Source organism: Schistocerca cancellata, chromosome 3, assembly GCF_023864275.1.
Source record: "Schistocerca cancellata isolate TAMUIC-IGC-003103 chromosome 3, iqSchCanc2.1, whole genome shotgun sequence".
NCBI classification, from domain to species: domain Eukaryota; kingdom Metazoa; phylum Arthropoda; class Insecta; order Orthoptera; family Acrididae; genus Schistocerca; species Schistocerca cancellata.
In genome coordinates, this window is record NC_064628.1 from 738,900,128 (window position 1) to 738,918,914 (window position 18,787).

At 41.7% G+C, this 18,787-nt stretch overlaps 1 protein-coding gene across 1 annotated transcript in view; it reads left to right on the forward strand.

Moving 5' to 3' along the window:
* Positions 1 to 18,787, forward strand: part of LOC126176995 (uncharacterized) — a 434,921-nt gene that overhangs the window by 157,059 nt on the left and 259,075 nt on the right. The window contains exon 3 of the mRNA XM_049924207.1: positions 364 to 521. Coding sequence (XP_049780164.1) covers positions 364 to 521 — 158 coding nt within the window. The remainder of the gene's footprint in view (positions 1 to 363; positions 522 to 18,787) is intronic.

The window sequence follows — 18,787 nt, forward strand, 5'->3', positions numbered from 1 at the left end:
GCATCAAACCAGTCTCAGGACTGAAGACAACAACAACAACGATGATAGGAGCTGAAAAGTTTGTCGGACAAAAGTTGCGTGAGACAACGGTGCTCATAATATGACGTTCGTTTTTTCTTGCTAGGTGGGATCGCCTCAGAGATATAAATGCCAACTCTGTTTTTTTGAAGGAGATGCTATAGTTAGGTACTTATTTCCTGATAGCGGCTATCAAGGCGAATCTAATGATGTGTAACAATAAGGCCTTTGAAAGTCAACGAATGTCAAGAAGGTGTCATGAATGTCCATTTACAAAATGTGTTCGAATTGATGACCATTGGTATCTATGTAGTGCTACAATCTTCTTATTTGTGCTGTGTGCAGACCCCACGACGTGGCCCCCTCAGCCGCCCCACCACCACCACCACCACCAACACGACTGGGGGCCCCACGTGGAGAGCTCGGAGGCGGGCAACGTCAGCGTACGGATCGGACACACGGCCACCCTCGACTGCCGCGTGCAGCTGCTACACGACAAGACGGTCAGTCCTGCACGTTGTCTGTACTGCTGTTGGTAGCCTAGATAACAGCTGGCGGCCTCAGACTTCCAAGCAATGCATGTTCTTCATTGATCATGTTGTTTCCGTGAGATACAAGTATTGTTCAGTACTGACACTCTGATCTGCGTGGATGGTGCTCCATTCATTGTTCGACCAGGAACTCGCGTATTTGCTTTTCTGAAAATGTTCAGTTAATGTTATCTTTACCTGCAATGCAACAGCGATTGTTATTTATGTTGTTGTTCGTTTCGTTATTTGTAGTTTGTAAAAAAAAGCACAGTGAAGTGTTCAACGATGAAATCTCACGAAGAAAATGGAGAAAAACGGAGGGGGGGGTGCGGGGGGTTCGTTACCCCTCGCCTTTGCAATGTGCCCGGTTCGAATCGAATGGATGAAATTTTTTCAGCCTGTATTTGGCAGTGAAGCAAGGGAGATATGGTGGCGTAAAGTGCCTAAATGTCATTCTCTCCGCCAAGTCCTGTATTATCGGCAGTGTCTCACCAGATACGGACATGTCACACTGTTGATGTTGATCCGATCGCCGGTTAGAGACGTTAAAATCGGCGGCCCCTTTCGTGCAATTGCAGAAAAGTAGGAAATGTGCCACCACTCTGTCCCATCCTCTCACATTACCGTCATCATAGTCATGCAACATAAAGCAATTCACTCTACATACATCGATTATATCAACCAACACTGTACAAATACTCATGCGTTACAGTTCTCACATATCCGCAAGAAAGGGGTCAACATGCACTGAGGAAGAACGCCCTTTCCGAAATATGACTGAACCAAACCCCGTGGGGTATCCCAGCTATTCCATACCACATTTACATTTCACTACCACCTTTCTTTTTATTATACAGATTTACATAAGAAATAGGGTACAGACTGTAGTCGTTGTTTTGTGCCGGCCGGTGTGGCCGTGCGGTTCTAGGCGCTTCAGTCTGGAACCGCATGACCGCTACGGTCGCAGGTTCGAATCCTGCCTCGGGCATGGATGTGTGTGATGTCCTTAGGTTAATTAGGTTTAAGTAGTTCTAAGTTCTAGGGGACTGATGACCACAGATGTTAAGTCCCATAGTGCTCAGAGCCATTTGAACCATTTTTTTCTTTTATAGTCGTTGTGTATCTGTACACTAGGGAATGTAAGCAGTCTGAAAACATCTAGACGCTCTGAAGTAGTGGTCGATTCAAGGGTAGGCCAACTACAGCGATGTTTATGGCTGCTCTTAAGACTTCCGTATCATCTGAGAGATCTTAATACACTATAGCCACCCAATCGCATGTCCTGACCAGTTTATCCTCACCTGAGGTTGAACAGTGTACTTTGCAAGCGTTACGGAACCCTTGGCGACAGTTATAAGTGGGTGATGAGTGTACGATCAAGAAGAGATGGGAGACACTGCACATAGTTGAAGAAAGACTAGGGCTTAACCGTCTGGTGCGGACGTGATGATCAGAGCTGGAGCAAAAGCTCATAATGTAGAAGAACAGGTAAGGGAATTAGTCGAGTTCCTTACGAGGCAACCATCACGGCATTTGCGACATATGATTTCGGGGAATCGTGGAAAACCTAAACCTACGTATTCAGACGGAGATATGAATCGCCGTCGTCTATAATACGATACGCGTGCTTTAACTCTGCACCAGCTACGGCGATGCTTATTACTGAAAATAAATCATAACCTGCACTGGATTCTGAAATACTAAACACCTTTTTCCAAAGCTGTTTCACAGAGGAAGACCGCACTGCAGTTCCTTCTCTAAATCCTCGCACAAACGAAACAATGGCTGACATCGAAATAAGTGTCCAAGGAATAGAAAAGCAACTGGAATCACTCAACAGAGGAAAGTCCACTGGAACTGACGGGATACCAATTCGATTCTACACAGAATACGCGAAAGAACTTGCCCCCCTTCTAACAGCCGTGTACCGCAAGTCTCTAGAGGAACGAAAGGTTCCAAGTGATTGGAAAAGAGCACAGGTAGTCCCAGTCTTCAAGAAGGGTCGTCGAGCAGATGCGCAAAACTATAGACCTATATCTCTGACGTCGATCTGTTGTAGAATTTTAGAACATGTTTTTTGCTCGAGTATCATGTCGTTTGTGGAAACCCAGAATCTACTATGTAGGAATCAACATGGATTCCGGAAACAGCGATCGCGTGAGACCCAACTCGCTTTATTTGTTCATGAGACCCAGAAAATATTAGATACAGGCTCCCAGGTAGATGCTCTTTTCCTTGACTTCCGGAAGGCGTTCGATACAGTTCCGCACCGTCGCCTGATAAACAAAGTAAGAGCCTACGGAATATCAGACCAGCTGTGTGGCTGGATTGAAGAGTTTTTAGCAAACAGAACACAGCATGTTGTTATCAATGGAGAGGCGTCTACAGACGTTAAAGTAACCTCTGGCGTGCCACAGGGGAGTGTTATGGGACCATTGCTTTTCACAATTGTATAAATGACCTAGTAGATAGTGTCGGAAGTTCCATGCGGCTTTTCGCGGATGATGCTGTAGTATACAAAGAAGTTGCAGCATTAGAAAATTGTAGCGAAATGCAGAAAGATCTGCAGCGGATAGGCACTTGGTGCAGGGAGTGGCAACTGACCCTTAACATAGACAAATGTAATGTATTGCGAATACATAGAAAGAAGGATCCTTTATTGTATGATTATATGATAGCAGAACAAACACTGGTAGCAGTTACTTCTGTAAAATATCTGGGAGTATGCGTGCGGAACGATTTGAAGTGGAATGATCATATAAAATTAATTGTTGGTAAGGCGGGTACCAGGTTGAGATTCATTGGGAGAGTCCTTAGAAAATGTAGTCCATCAACAAAGGAGGTGGCTTACAAAACACTCGTTCGACCTATACTTGAGTATTGCGCATCAGTGTGGGATCCGTACCAGATCGGGTTGACGGAGGAGATAGAGAAGATCCAAAGAAGAGCGGCGCGTTTCGTCACAGGGTTATTTGGTAACCGTGATAGCGTTACGGAGATGTTTAACAAACTCAAGTGGCAGACTCTGCAAGAGAGGCGCGCTGCATCGCGGTGTAGCTTGCTCGCCAGGTTTCGAGAGGTTGCGTTTCTGGATAAGGTATCGAATATATTGCTTCCCCTTACTTATACCTCCCGAGGAGATCACGAATGTAAAATTAGAGAGATTAGAGCGCGCACGGAGGCTTTCAGACAGTCGTTCTTCCCGCGAACCATACGCGACTGGAACAGGAAAGGGAGGTAATGACAGTGGCACGTAGAGTGCCCTCCGCCACACACCGTTGGGTGGCTTGCGGAGTATGAATGTAGATGTAGATGTAGATGTAGATGGACGCCTCGTCTTTTGTGACTGTGGCCGATCTTCCTCGAAGGACAGGTACAGAGGGGGAGTGTGCTGGACGTCGGGTACTCCAACGTTAGGTGTGTTACGGAGCTTCTGAGGGAAATAGCTGGTAGGTATAGAGGGAACGACAGTATGCGCTCCGTATAACCGCTAGGGGTCATCGTGAGACACGTGAAGGAGGGTCTGGTAACACCTACTGGGAGCACTACGTACAGATCGTTGCAAATTGTTGCCCATGTCTTCACAAACGATATCTACCGCCTGGGTTCAGAGACGACCCTGTGTTCCTTCGTACGACTGGCTGAAATAGCGAATAGTTACTCGTGGAGTAGAAGCACAATTCAGACTCGCATCTCGAATCTTAGAACGGATCACATTGTTATGATCAGGAGCCGAGAGTTGGAAATAAACTGCGATGATCTCGATGGTGGATTTCTTACGCACCACATTCTGGTGGACAGTGGTAGATACTCTCTGTGCTCTACACATGGGAATGTAGCTACTTGAATGATTGATTACCGACAGAGTGCTTTTCGTAGTGTTACAGAGTGAGAGAACCCTACGTTGGCGCCATCATCAGCCACATCACGTGTTCGGTTTGGATTGCTTCGAAACATTAAGAAGAGAGAGGAACTGTCATCCTTACATGAAGAAAATGGGGAACGTTATTAGGATATTATTTAATTGCAGGTATGTCCATGGTTCAAATGGCTCTGAGCGCTATGAAACTTAACATCTGAGGTCATCAGTCCCCTAGAACTTAGATCTACTTAAACGTAACTAACCTAAGGACATCACACACATCCATGTCCGAAGCAGAATTCGAACCTGTGACCGTAGCGGTCGCGCGGCTCCAGACTGAAGCGCCTAGAAACGCTCTGCCACACTGGTAGTGTGGCCACATCGCCCAATCAGCCTCCAGTGCACACTGCAGAATTATTTTTTACTAGAACTTTGACTACACTTGACCTGAGCCAACCCATTGAGCAAGATGGCTGCCGCACAGGATTTAGTACTTTTGATCTTATCTTCACTTTACGTGAAGCAGTTAGTAGAACAAATGGATACCATCTACCTCTTTGCCACCCAGCAGTTTTCGAGGCTCTAACAGAGCAAGGAATAGAACCGGTATATATTAAAGTCTTATGCAACATATAAAAAAATTGCACAGCTTTTGTGAATGTAGAGGAAAAAACTAATGAATTTCCCATCGAAAGGGATGTAAAACAAATTGACTCCATACCTCCGAAACTATTTTCAGTAGTCCTCGAATAGGCAGTGTCTAAATTACACTGCAAAACAAAGTCAATCCAAATTCTAAGAGTGAGATTAAATAACCTGAAGTTCATTTGTGATATTCTACTATTTGAAGAACTTCGAATATTCGTTAGTGAACTTACGCCAATCTGTCCTGAAGTGGGCCTAAAAGTTAACTATGATAAAACCAAGATCGTGGTGAATGAATGTTCAGCGGTGGGAAATATAGCTGTTGGAAGTAAGCAACTGTAAGTTTCACAGAACATGTCTATCTGGGTCAACTGATAAATATGAAAGGAGACCTAAAACCAGACATATTCCGCGTATTAAATTAGATTGGTAAGCGTATGGAAGACACATAACAAGATATAGAAAGCCCGAATCAAGAATTTTAGTTGAAATACAATGCTTGCTATTAATTTTTTATCGCTGGGGAAGATAGAATATAGTAAATTATGTTTACTAACGCGGCTGAGCATTGAGTGGAACAGGGTTTGGGTGACAGGTAAGTTCAACAGGTCGCTGACGAGTGGTTGCGTGCCAGTCTCTCTGTATTTCATGACTAAATGCTTACAGAAGTTGAAAGATATGGAGTCGCACACCACCTGTACTGATACCAGGGTAACAGGGACAACATGCTTTCTTCCGTTATCGTGCTGAAAACACAGTGATGCTGAAGGCAGTGCTCAGTTTTAACAGATTAGGAATGTAACACCTGCAGACTTTGGAAACCACAGTTGATTGTGTTGTATACACAAAGGTAAACCTTATGTCAGGTGCTGGGCCCGTATGACGATAACGAAAGCAATCTCACACATTCGTTCTCCTCGGACCTACATTCCCATATACGTCCACCATGATATTGTATACAGACATACGATGTAGAGACACTCATGTGCCTATTACCGTTGTTGGGCTCACTCGCTGTGGGGCCGTCTGTTTGTGCTGCCGTTTCGAGAGTAACCATCATAACAGTCGCTGTGATGGCAGCCCTTGGTTCTCCAAGCGTAGTCACATTCTTTTACATATAGGCTCATTTCCCGAAAGAAGTACGTGATGAACCGTATGTCTCTCCCCTCCGGTGCTAGTTACACCGTGCCCCTAAGCCCCTCCGTTGCTTCGAGTTTCACGGTCCTGAACCCATTGATTCAGTGTTTCCACAACAGTCATGCGATCCGTACCAGTGCGAGGAGCAATATTCCACATCAGTAAACCTCAGTTTTGATGCACAATCCAGACACATACTGGTAGACTTTTTCCCTCACAAAAAGCATGACACTGTAATCTCACAAAAAACATTATTTAAATGTGATTATTGAATCAGAAACCAACTGTGTAATCTTCCCTCATGTAGGGAACTTAGATGGCGTTTCTCCTGCCTAATTTGTGCTTTTGTACTTAAATGAACCGGGAAGTGCAACTGCCAATGCCATTTTGACGACTGTATGACGAGGCCTTCAGGATGTATTATTTTAAAACAGTATCACAAACAAAGATTCGGGTGACATTAATTTCAGGCCCTTTTGTAAAAAACACGTGGTGTAAGTGCATAACTGACAACATCTTACAAATTCCGGTGAGAGACAGAACTTTTTGATTCAAGTAACAGACAAGATCCGTCAGATATGTCTGTTTCATATGTTTGTGTCAGTTAGGGTGTAACTGGGTTTTCCATGTCTCTATCTTCCTGTCTGGAAGGAAGGAAAGGTGTCGTGTTTTTCTTCTTCTTTGAATCCCTGTCATGTTCTGTTTCCTAATCCTTTTTTCCCATGCCCTGACTGTATGCTTTGCCTCTGTATGTGTGGTCTGTGTCTGTAAGACGAGTGTGTGAAGGGAGTCTTGCAGTCTGCAATCACAGTGATGGGTTACGCGCAACGGAGAAGCGCAGAGAGGTTTGCCAACAAGTAGAGACAGGTGCTTTTGTAGTGAGTGTTTACACAAGGGCTAGTATCAGGTAGCAGTGGTCTCTGGTTTAACGCTCTCCCTCTCTCTGACTTCCAGAGCAATCGAGCCCTGGTCAGTCAATCACCGAACTCTCTTGTTTCGAGCTCTTGGTACGTCAGGTCGTGTGTCTCATAGACACTCCGATATGTGTCGACAAGTATCTAAATGGTTTTGGCACACTTTTGTTTGACAGTGAGTTTTCAGTCATATAACGTTAGGAGAAAATGTACGTTGTTTCTTTTGATCATACGTACGCATGTGAGCGAGTGTTCCTCACTTTTTGATTAATAGTACTTTGTCCAGAGATCGTCTGGTTATCATGTGGGACGATAAGACAAAGGAAGCAAGCTTAGTTATATATTTTACTAGGTTGTTTCATCCGCAGTGCATTAGATAAATTAGAGGTGCCTATTTCCGCTCAACCCGATTCTGGGATTCTAAAATTCCCGATTTTTAGCAAACTTATAATTGGGTCTTTGTTTCAGCCACGTTGTCATCTGATACTGTGATGGGTTCGATGTTCTTTGCTTGCTTAGTGTGGCCTTTTCATTGTGGTGTGGCTTTGTCCCTAAATAGTGTTATTAATTTTTGTTTGTTTTTCTGATTTCAGGTTCCTCAATTAGTTACACCACCCACAGATCATTTCTTTTACCGAAATTATGTGGAACGAGTCAGTTTACAGGCTACGCATACATCGAAATTCGTCTGTGAAATAGAAGGAGTTATCCAGGAAAACAATTTTAGGTTAGACCTAAGACTTGCTTAGCCAATTTTTATACATTTTATGCTCTTAGGAAAATGATCTAAGATTTTTGTTGCTGCATATTGAACTTCTTTTTGAGCCACTGACGGCTTTCGTCTGGTTGTAAGTGTGGACAACACTAGTCTTTTCAACTTGTGATAATTTGTTTATGAAGAATTTTGCTAGTGAATACATGAATTGTATTGGTACAGCTAATGTACCTAACTCCTTGAACAGGTACCATGACCACTGCAGCTAAATATCACATGTTATCCTTACTGCTCGCTTTGGTCCAATCAGTACTTTGCTTCTAAGTGATGAGTTGCCCCAGCAAATTTTTTCATAAGACCACTGAGTGAAAGTTTACTAAATGTATCAGGAGGTTGATTCGTTTGTTTCTGCGGCTAGTAATTATACAAAGAGCGAAAATAACGGAACATCGTTGCTAGAGAGGCTTCTTACATTTCAAGTTTTCATCAATATGTACACCCAAAAATTTAGAGCATTCTACACGATTCACTCACTCAGTTTCATGTGCTCCATCAGTTGCTGATACGACGCTGTTTGCTGTGCAGAACTGCCTTTAGTGTGTTTTCTCAAGATCAGGGAGAGTCCGTTCTCAGAGAACCATTTAATAATCCTTCGAAAAACATAATAAAGACCTCTTATGTTGTTTTCTGTCTAATGGATTTATTATCATACTAGTATCGACTGCACAAACTACCAATTCCGCTTGTTTAGCGTTAGGCGCAAGGTCATTTTCTCATATACTGAATCGGAGCGGACCCAAAATTCATTCTTGTGCAACTCCTTTTACGATATCTCCCTAGTCACTAAAATATTCTACGTTTCCAACGTTGTTTAAAACATTGAGGACAACTTTTTGTTTTCTGTTTGTTACGCATTGTTTAAATCTATTGCGTATAAATTCTTCAAGTCCATAAAACTTAAATATTTCTAAGTGTATTACGTGAGCTGTAACATGATCTGCATAATCAAAGACCTTGGCGAAGTAACGTAAGTTACTGACTGCCAAGATTTAATTTTTTTGGGCTTGCAGTATTTGGTAGGTGGTAGTCGAGTAACCCTTCTTGAATCCAAACGGTGATAAGCTAAATAAATTGAAATAAAATACAGTCAAGTAAATTGTCTATTTAAATATGAGACTACCTTTGAGTATGTAAATTTTTTGTATGTTTTGGAAAGGATGCCTGTAAGGAAATCAGACGATAATTATTTGATTCCTCCTTATTATTTTTCTTGTAAATTGGGTTAACAATTACATGTTTTAATCACTCTGGAAAAATTCCCTGTGACAATGATGCATTACATATATCACTGAGGGCATTACTTATTTTGTTGGAGCAACTTTACAAAATTCTGCTCGAAATTCCATGAACACCATATGAGCTTTTTTTTAAATTCTTATAGTTCTGTTACTTTTAGTGGATAACTTTAGTGCTCATCCAAACTGCTTAAAATTTTGTTGAAAGTTGCTTTTTATATATTAACTTGTTTCTTCAACTGAACCATTTCATCGTATTTTGCTGTTACATTAAGAGAGTGATTGTTAAAAGGACTCACCTTGCGAATTATGTGTCACAACATAATTATTTAATTTAAGTGTTACAGCATCTCGTTCACTGACTGCCTATGTTGTCTCCTATTTGACAATATACCATATTGTTTTATTCTTGTTATGTGCATTATTTATTTCTGTCAGGGCATGTGCAATTCTGAACATCTCAATGACTTTCCATAAAACACTATATTATTGTAGTCTGCATGTAACGTCATATCTTGACTGTAATTCTATTAATTATACAAGGTTTACTTGCTTTTTGTAGTGGATTATATGGATAACTTCAAAAATTCACTATGGAGTAAATTGAATTTGACATTACTATCTGCTTCCATATAAACTGCATCCCACTCCACCTGTTTTAACTTACTCTTAAAACACCACATCCCATTCTCATTAATAAGCCTCACTGGTTTCAATGAATCCACATCAGCGCTGTAAGATGCTGTATTGTTTATTATCATTAACTGTACATCAAATTAATTCCAGAGTATTCTTTATTAATATGTTATCTATCAGGGTCCCAGTATCTTGCAAATGAGCTGGAATCTTAACTACTGAAATTAGATTCAAACGTCCAAATAATTATTTGAGTTCCTTTCTCCTGTCAGTATCTTTTAAGAAATCTACGTTGAAGTCTCCAAAAACTACTGACTGCCCTTTTATTTCTGTGGCTGTATGGCTCAATAGTGTATCTAGATTAGCCGCAAACAGCTGAAAGCTTTCAGGATGGGATCTGTAGACTGTTATAGTTACAAAAGGAATATTCTCCAGTAATAACTGACAAACACACACTTCTAGATTTTGATGTAGAAAATACTGCTTTGTTTTTGTTTGTTTTTTGTTTTACTTTGAATCTAACTTTTATATATACTGCAGCTATGCCTTTATTCATGTTCGCTCTATACGAAAATTTTGCTAGTTTATAATACCTCACATTTATTGATTCGGTCTATGTGGCTGTATGCTGTTCAGAGAAGCACAGAAAATCACTTAAGAATTTTTCACTCAAGAACCTAGTTATATTGGTTTTAGTCCCATAATGTTCTGGTGAAACAAATTATTTTTATTCCTCTGGAAAATACTACGTGTATTATGATCCTGTTCTGTCATAATTTCTGTCAAGGTTGTCTTTCTGCAAACTGACTCTACCCTATTACTTATGACTCTAGTAATTGCAGGGATTTGGTCTTGCGTACTTGTATTCCGCCTTACATATGCTTCGCTAATCTGCCTTTTCCCCTCATATTCTGGTCCATGTCAGGATTTTTGTATTACAGAAATAGTTACAGCACTTACATGAGACCTTGTTTCAATCTATATCAAACCACTCACCTCTTTTTTTTACGCAGTTAACAATCGTGGTAACCCAGGGCTGGTCATGTCGCTGCAAAACCTCCGCAAAGCCTATGTGAATGTGTGCTGCTGCACCTACTTTCTCCATATCACCTTTAACACTAAATGCTAAGTTGCTCGCTAGAGTGTTTCCTTCTCCTCCTACTACAAGCACCTGATCCTCTTAATCAAAATCTCTGAACAAGGTTTCTCTGTCACCTAGCTAAGCTAGGCACTACAGTTCATGATTCTTGTGACATGGTATTCTAAGCCTAGATTTTCCTGTAGCATTTGTCCTAGAATCCTCCCGTGATTACTGCGCAAGGGCAACACATTTTTCTTTCTAGTTGACGGATTTCACCTAGCCTTAAAGTCGGTCCTGCAAGTCTTCTACACACTACTTTGCTCAAAAACTGGCTGTAGCTCTTCTCCGACTTCAGATATCAAACCAAATTGCTTGGTAACCAAAATCTCAAATATGTTTTTCGAGGTTGTCTCCTTTTACTTATTATTTGTCCCCTTTACGCTGCTGTCACTGTCTCTTTCCGCATGCAGCGTACCTAATTCAAAGTACATCATCTCTAATCCTGCTTGAAGGGCGTAAATCTTTGTTCCCTGTCTCACGATTCCTTTTTGCCGGTTATTTAATCCACAACTCCACAGGAGAGCTTCATCGGATATTCTACTGGCTTTCCCACTACTGTCACCCCAGTGAAACACCAAACCACAGTTTAACAAGTTTCCTCCACAATAACACGGCAAATTTCACATTGGACACACATGATTATACTTTTACAGTAACTAAAAATCTCTAACACACATACAGGTAGCTTATATTCATTCGATATATCTTTTCAAGCCCACACCACATCAGGACTTCAAACTTGTCCTTCTGAGGCACTGTGTCGTACGCCTTCTCAACAACCACATGTCCACTGGTGAGATCGGGACCATAACGGTGAAAGACCTACCAGAAACGCAAAACCAGTGAACAGAACGTCACCACCGATTAAAGAAATAAATTAAAATTGACAAACGTAAGCTGAACGACTCTGTTGTGGGGGTAAGGTGGGTAACTGAAAAGAACTACCGATCTGACGATAGATGTTAAGACTTTTGGGTTAAGTGAGGTCGATAAATTCATCAAGTTACCTCTTAAGCACCTTATTGAAAATATTTGTACCGAAACGTAAGACGATTCATAGAAGGTCGAAATACTGAAATATCTGTTCCAAAATTGTTTCACTGAGGAACTTAGCGCGTCACATATTGATATAAGTGATGACGGTGTGAGAAATCAACTATAATCGCTTCTTCACTTGCATCGACAAGATGTACGGCGATACAGAGGTATACAGCTGTTGATATAAACTTGATGATATCGGCAGAAGCTCCATGTGGTCGACTGCGTATGAGACTGCTGTCTATCGAAAAGTCGCAGCGTACAAGGACGTGCAGCTCATCGACCCTTAGTACAAGGACTGGCAGTTAACCTTCGTTATTAATAATCTATCATATAGGGCATTAATAGGCCAGAAGAAGAATTGCTCTTCAGTGATAAAAGATGTTCTAATCACTGGAAGCAGAATTCGGCCGAAGCGATTTAAATTCAAATGACCTCATGAAAGCAATTGTTGGAAAAAACTCTCGCAAGCAACACTAAGTACACTAAAATAAATGCCATAGCTGTATCAGAAGGCACACAGGTGTCAAATACATCCGAGCACACCCACTGCCCTACGGAGGCGTTCATCAGCATACACTCAGCTGGCAGTAGTGGATTTGATATACTTGACACCTCTGTGCCTTGCCGATACATGGCTTTTATTTTGGTGTAGTCAGTGTTTTTTCTCTGAGTTCTAGTTTTTCAATGCCCAGATGACAGTGTGCCATACATAGGGACTTTTATTATATCCGATGATATGAAGATGAAAATATAAGTCTGCTGAAGCTAGCAATCAGAATATGTAACAGCTGCGACCTCATTTTGGAAGTTTTTCTCTACGTTAGTTCTATACCGTTTTCCTCCTCAATTTAAATTGATTCTGGAGCCACAAAGCATGTTCCATCAACTAATATGGTAACATATATACAGTACATCTGGCAGTATGTCAAGTAACAATAGAGTGGCTCAATTGTTCATAAAAATTATATAAATTCAACGGCTAAGATTTAATGGTAAACTATCGAGGAAATGTACTTGACAAACGAAGAAAATAGAGTATAAAATCATATATGGACCGATTTCTGTGTATTACTAGTCAGTCTCATATCCTTGTCATACAACAGACAGCGGACAACCAAACATGAGCGACGCATCTCGCATTTGAATGGTAAACGCGAGAGTGTTGCGGTTCCGCTCGCCAATCCCACGTAACTGACGCATCAGCAGAGGTACGATGCTGAAATTTTTATGTAGTCGTACTTATTATTTTGTCTCACATACATCTTGTGAAACACCCCGACAGTAAATTAAGAGAAATCCGAGATAACATGTAGAGTGCGCGCTGCTACATATCTCAAGTTGGGTCCTGTAGTGTGCGTAGGGCTGAAAACTTTATTCCTGAAGTAACTGCGCTGGCCGGAGGAAATCACCACTGGCGTAAAGGTGATGACTGTAACAAGCTGTCGTCGAAGCATTTCGCGATCACGGTCGCCAACCAGCGGCGTTACAGGAATCAGGGACGCAGCTGCAGTTTTACGACAGGAGGACTACGTGACGACTGCGTTAACGGCAATTCAACACGCCGCACCCTGCACCCGTACACTACTGTCGCCCAGGGTACTGAGTCAGCCACCACTGAGCAGTGGGCTGCTGCCGCAATGCACGCGAAATGGTCGTCCTTCTACCACTGCCGTCTGGTGCAACATCAAAGTCACCTACGCAACCACTCGTCGCACTGCTCAACAGCAGCTCCGATCGGCCTTCAGTCGAATTATGGCCCACATAGCCACTAACTCAGACACTTAATACCGTTGCCAGGTTCTGGAACCCAGACGTTGCGATCTGGGACTCGCTTCCCATCTACATCTAAATCCACGCGATTCCTCTACAATTAAAAATTAAATTTCTGGCAGAGGATTAATCGAACCACCTCCAACTTATTTTTCTACGTTCCTCTCACTAAGGGCCCGCTAAAAAAAGAAACTCGTAAATCTTTCTGTGAGAGCTCTGGTTTCCCTTATTTTGTCATAATGACCGTTCCTCTATACGTAGGTGGGCACCAACACAATATTTTCGCAATCGAGGGAGAAAATTAAGATTGAAATTTCACGAAAAGATATTCCCGCAACGAGAAACGCCTTTGTTTCAACGACTGCCACCCCAGTTCACGTGCCATGTCCGCTGTGCTCGCTCGGCTATTTCGCGGTAGTACGAAACGAGCTCCTCTTCAATGAACTTTTCCGATGTCCTCCGGCAGTCCCATCTTGTGCAGATCCCACACTACACCGCAGTACACCAGAAGAGGACGGACAAACATGGTGTAAGCATTCATTTTGGTAGACCTGCGGCGATTTCTAAGTGCTCTGCCAATGAATCGCAGTCTTTGGTTTGCTTTCCCCACGACATCATCTATACGATCAATCCAGTTAAAGTTATTCATAATCGTAATTCCTAAGTATTTAAGTGAATTTACAGCCATTAGATTCGTGTGATTTATTGTGTAACCAAAATTCTGTGGATGCCTTTTAGTAATCATGAAGATGGCGCCACGTTTTCACTATTTTGAATCAACTGTCACTTTTCACACCCTACAGATAACATGTAAAAATAGTTTTGCGATTGTTTTTGATCATATGATCACTTTACAGGACGGAAAATGACAGTATCATTTGAAAACAATCTACGAGGGCTGCTCAGATTGTCTCCTATGTCTTTTATGTAGATCAGGAACGGCAGAGGGCCTGTAAATCTTCCTTGGGGAACACCAGATATTCCAGCCCTTTCACTCGATGATTTCCTGTCAGTTACTACGAACTGGGACCTTTCTGACAGGAATCCAGTTGCACTACTGAGTCGATACTCCATAGGCAAGCTGTCTGATTAAAAGTTGCTTGTGACGAACCTTTCTGGTAATCTAGAAATATGGAATCAGATTGACGTCCCTTGTCGATAGTACTCATTACTTCGTGAGAAAAAAAGAGCTAGTAGTGTTTCACAAGAACGATATTTTCTGAATCCATGTTCGTTATTCGTCAATAAATAGTTTTCTTTGAGGTAGTTCATAATGTTACAACACAGTATATGTTCCAAAATAATATTGCAAATGCGAGCGGTTGTATATGATTGCTAAGTATGGAGCTATTGCATCAGTTGACATCTACATCTACAGCTACATGGATACTCTGCAAATCACATTTAAGTGCCTGGCAGAGGGTTCATCGAACCACTTTCACAATTCTCTATTGTTCCAATCTCGTAATCCAGAAATTTGGAATCGATCTGAAACGCCTTGTCAATAGCACTCAACACTTCATGTGAATAAAGAGGTACTTGTGTTTCACAGGAACGATGTTTTCTTAACCCATGTTGACTGTGTGTCAATAGACAGTTTTCTTCGAGATAATTCATAATGTTTGAACACAATATATGTTCCAAAATCTTGCTGCATATCGACGTTAACGATATGGGCCCGTAATTAAGTGGATTAATCCTACTACCATTCTTGAATATTGGTGTCACCTGTCCAACTTTCCAGTCTTTGGGTACGGATCTTTCGTCGAGCGAACGATTGTATATGATTGTTAAGTATGGAGCTAATGCATCAGCATACTCCGAAAGGAACTTAATTGGTATACAGTCTGGACCAGAAGACTTGCTTTTGTTAAGTGATTTAAGTTGCTTCACAACTTGCTTCACACTCATGTTGGCAGTTGTGCTCGATACGAATTCTGGAATATTTACTTCATCTTCTTTTGTGAAGGCATTACGGTAGGCTGTGTTTAGTAACAGTGTTTAGTAACTCTGCTTTGGCAGCACTGTCTTCGATATTATCTCCATTGCTATCGCGCAGAGAAGGCATTGATTTTTTCTTGCCGCTAACATACTTTACATGCGACCAGAATCTGTTTGGATTTTATGCCAGGTTTCGAGACCAAATTTCATTGTGGAAACTGTTATAAGCATCTCGCATTGAAGTCCACCCTAAATTTAGACCTTCTGTAAAAGGTCACCAATCTTTTACGTCTGTTTAAATTTGGCATGTTTGTTTCGTTGTTTTTGCAACAGTGTTCTAACCCGCCGTTGTTTGTCAATTTATTTGGTATAAATCTCTCTATTGCTGGCGATACTATTTCTTTGAATTCAAGCCACATCTGGTCTACATTTATATTATTAATTTGGAATGAGTGGAGATTGTCTCTCAGGAAGACGTCAAGTAAATTTTTATCTGCTTTTTTGAATAGGTATATTTTTCGCTTATTTTTAGAGGATTTGGGGTTTATAATATTCAGTCTCGCTACGACAAGCCTGTGTTCACTAATCCCTGTATCGGTTTTGATGCTCGTTATTAAGGAAATTGACTGGTATACAATCGGTTTCGGAGGCCTTACTTTTATTAAGTGATTTAAGCTGTTTCGCTACACAATCGATATCTACTTCTAAGTTATTCATATTGGCAGTTGCTCTAGACTCGAATTCTGGAGTATTTACACCATCTTCTTAGGTAATGGAATTTCGGAAAACCGGGTTTAGTAACTCTGCTCGAAGTTGATGATTGCGTCTTTCCATTAGTGTTCTTTATATCTGGCCAGAATCGCTTTTGTTTTTCTGCTGGATTTCGAGACAAGAGTTTATTCTGGGAACTATTGAAAGCATCCTGCGTTGTGTTTCGCGCTGGATTTCGAGCCTGTGTAAACTTCGCCAGTCTTCGGGGTTTTCTTTTCGTTTTTTAGTTGTTTCTCTTACCAGAAACCAACTCTCGTCGTATAATTGTCCTGCCCTGAACACAGCAACTGACGTTCCTCAGCAGGTGGCCGGGAATGCCTGCAAGTCACGCAGAGCTCTGCCGACCACTAGCGACGATACAAAAAATTATTGCCACCGAGGACCTTTGGTTCGACGCCCTCCACCCTCCCAAGCCCCCGCGCTACCTGCTCGTGGGCACTGAATCACCGTTGGATGCTGTAAAAGAAAAATAAGTCAACGAATTCCCATCACAATATGGCTAGATTGTCTGATGCTCCCACTAGGGAACCAGCAAGCCTCGCGTGAGAGACCAGTTTTACCCCCTATCCTTTACCCTTCAACTAGATCGATGCAATATAGCAATGTCAACACTGTTACACTTCACTGATTTCGGTGAATGTGGTATATTTGTCATGAAATTATTTGGGATGATTGCGATGCTATGAACTAATTGTTGACTATGAGACTTCAGGAACGGTAGATGCTGTATTACAAAATTTAGATCAACAAATTGTCGCTGGAGATATTCCGGACTAATCTGAAAATCAGTCACCTTCTATGGTGAAACTCTTGCAAGTTGTGACAATGATTATAGATTTTGTATTCGCGCTGCGGCAGTCATGAGGTCAGTTTGGCAACCATACTTCAGCGCAGTTCACCACGAAGTCCTCACGTTTACATGTACACCTACATCTACATTTACACTCCGCAAGCCACCCAATGATGTGTGGCGGAGGGCACTTTACGTGCCACTGTCATTACCTCTCTTTTCTGTTCCAGTCGCGTATGGTTCGCGGGAAGAACGACTGCCGGAAAGCCTCCGTGCGCGCTCCAATCTCTCTAATTTTACATTCGTGATCTCCTCGGGAGGTATAAGTAGGCGGAAGCAATATATTCGATACCTCATCCAGAAACGCACCCTCTAGAAACCTGGACAGCAAGCTACATCGCGATGCAGAGCGCCTCTCTTGCAGAGTCTGCCACTTGAGTTTGCTAAACATCTCCGTAACGCTATCACGCTTACCAAATAACCCTGTGACGAAACGCGCCGCTCTTCTTTGGATCTTGTCTATCTCCTCCGTCAACCCGATCTGGTACGGATCCCACACTGATAAGCAATACTCAAGTATAGGTCGAACGAACGTCCCGTAAGCCACCTCCTTTGTTGATGGACTACATTTTCTAAGGACTCTCCCAATGAATCTCAACCTGGTACCCGCCTTACCAACTATTAATTTTATATGATCATTCCACTTCAAATCGTTCCGTACGCATACTCCCAGATATTTTACAAAAGTAACTGCTACCAGTGTTTGTTCCGCTATCATATAATCATTAAGCAGTAGTACAGACATATGAAAATTATAACCAGTGGTGGCAGGTCGCTAAAAACAGGCAAAAGGCTAGTTGAACTTCTTAAGTACATTACCCGTTTCGGGCATAGCCCATCATAAGATGATCTGTCAAAAAATATTTTATAAAACAGTAATAAGCATATGGCAATCCAGGTCAAGACGCAGTACGAAAAATATGTCATACACTACAGTGTGGATAGTAAAAGTGGTACATACCACGTAACAAAGTTAATGACATAATTTAAAGACAGTCATTATGTCAAGCACAAAATTACAATTGTAAGCTGCTAGTTCCAGGTAAACAGGAAAACCATTGACACACATTGAAATTAACAGTTGCACGCACCAGTTTGGCGCACTGACCAGTGGCTCTGCATAAGCACTCAGAAGAAATTTTGATTTTTATTTAGTCTTTTTACTCACATTTGACTGCAGACTTGATTAATTACAAAGTAACCAAGGAAACAGTCACACAAGGGCGAGTGGCAAACAATAAACAGACGAGAGACGCAGCTAAAATGGTAAAAACACTGTTATATAAACTACCAGCACTTGGCGTTTTAGCCAAATGACCATGTGTGAAACGTAAAAATACTTTTATGAAAATACTAGGTCAACAACTTTGCTTCCACCGTTTTTTCTCGAAGTCCAGGGCTTTACTGCGAAAAACTTACAAAAAAATCCTATCGCTGGCCACTACATTCTCCCATCTCTCGGATACCTTACAAATCCCGTGGCGGAAGAACTGGGCGTCTTTTGTGGTTACCCATGAATCG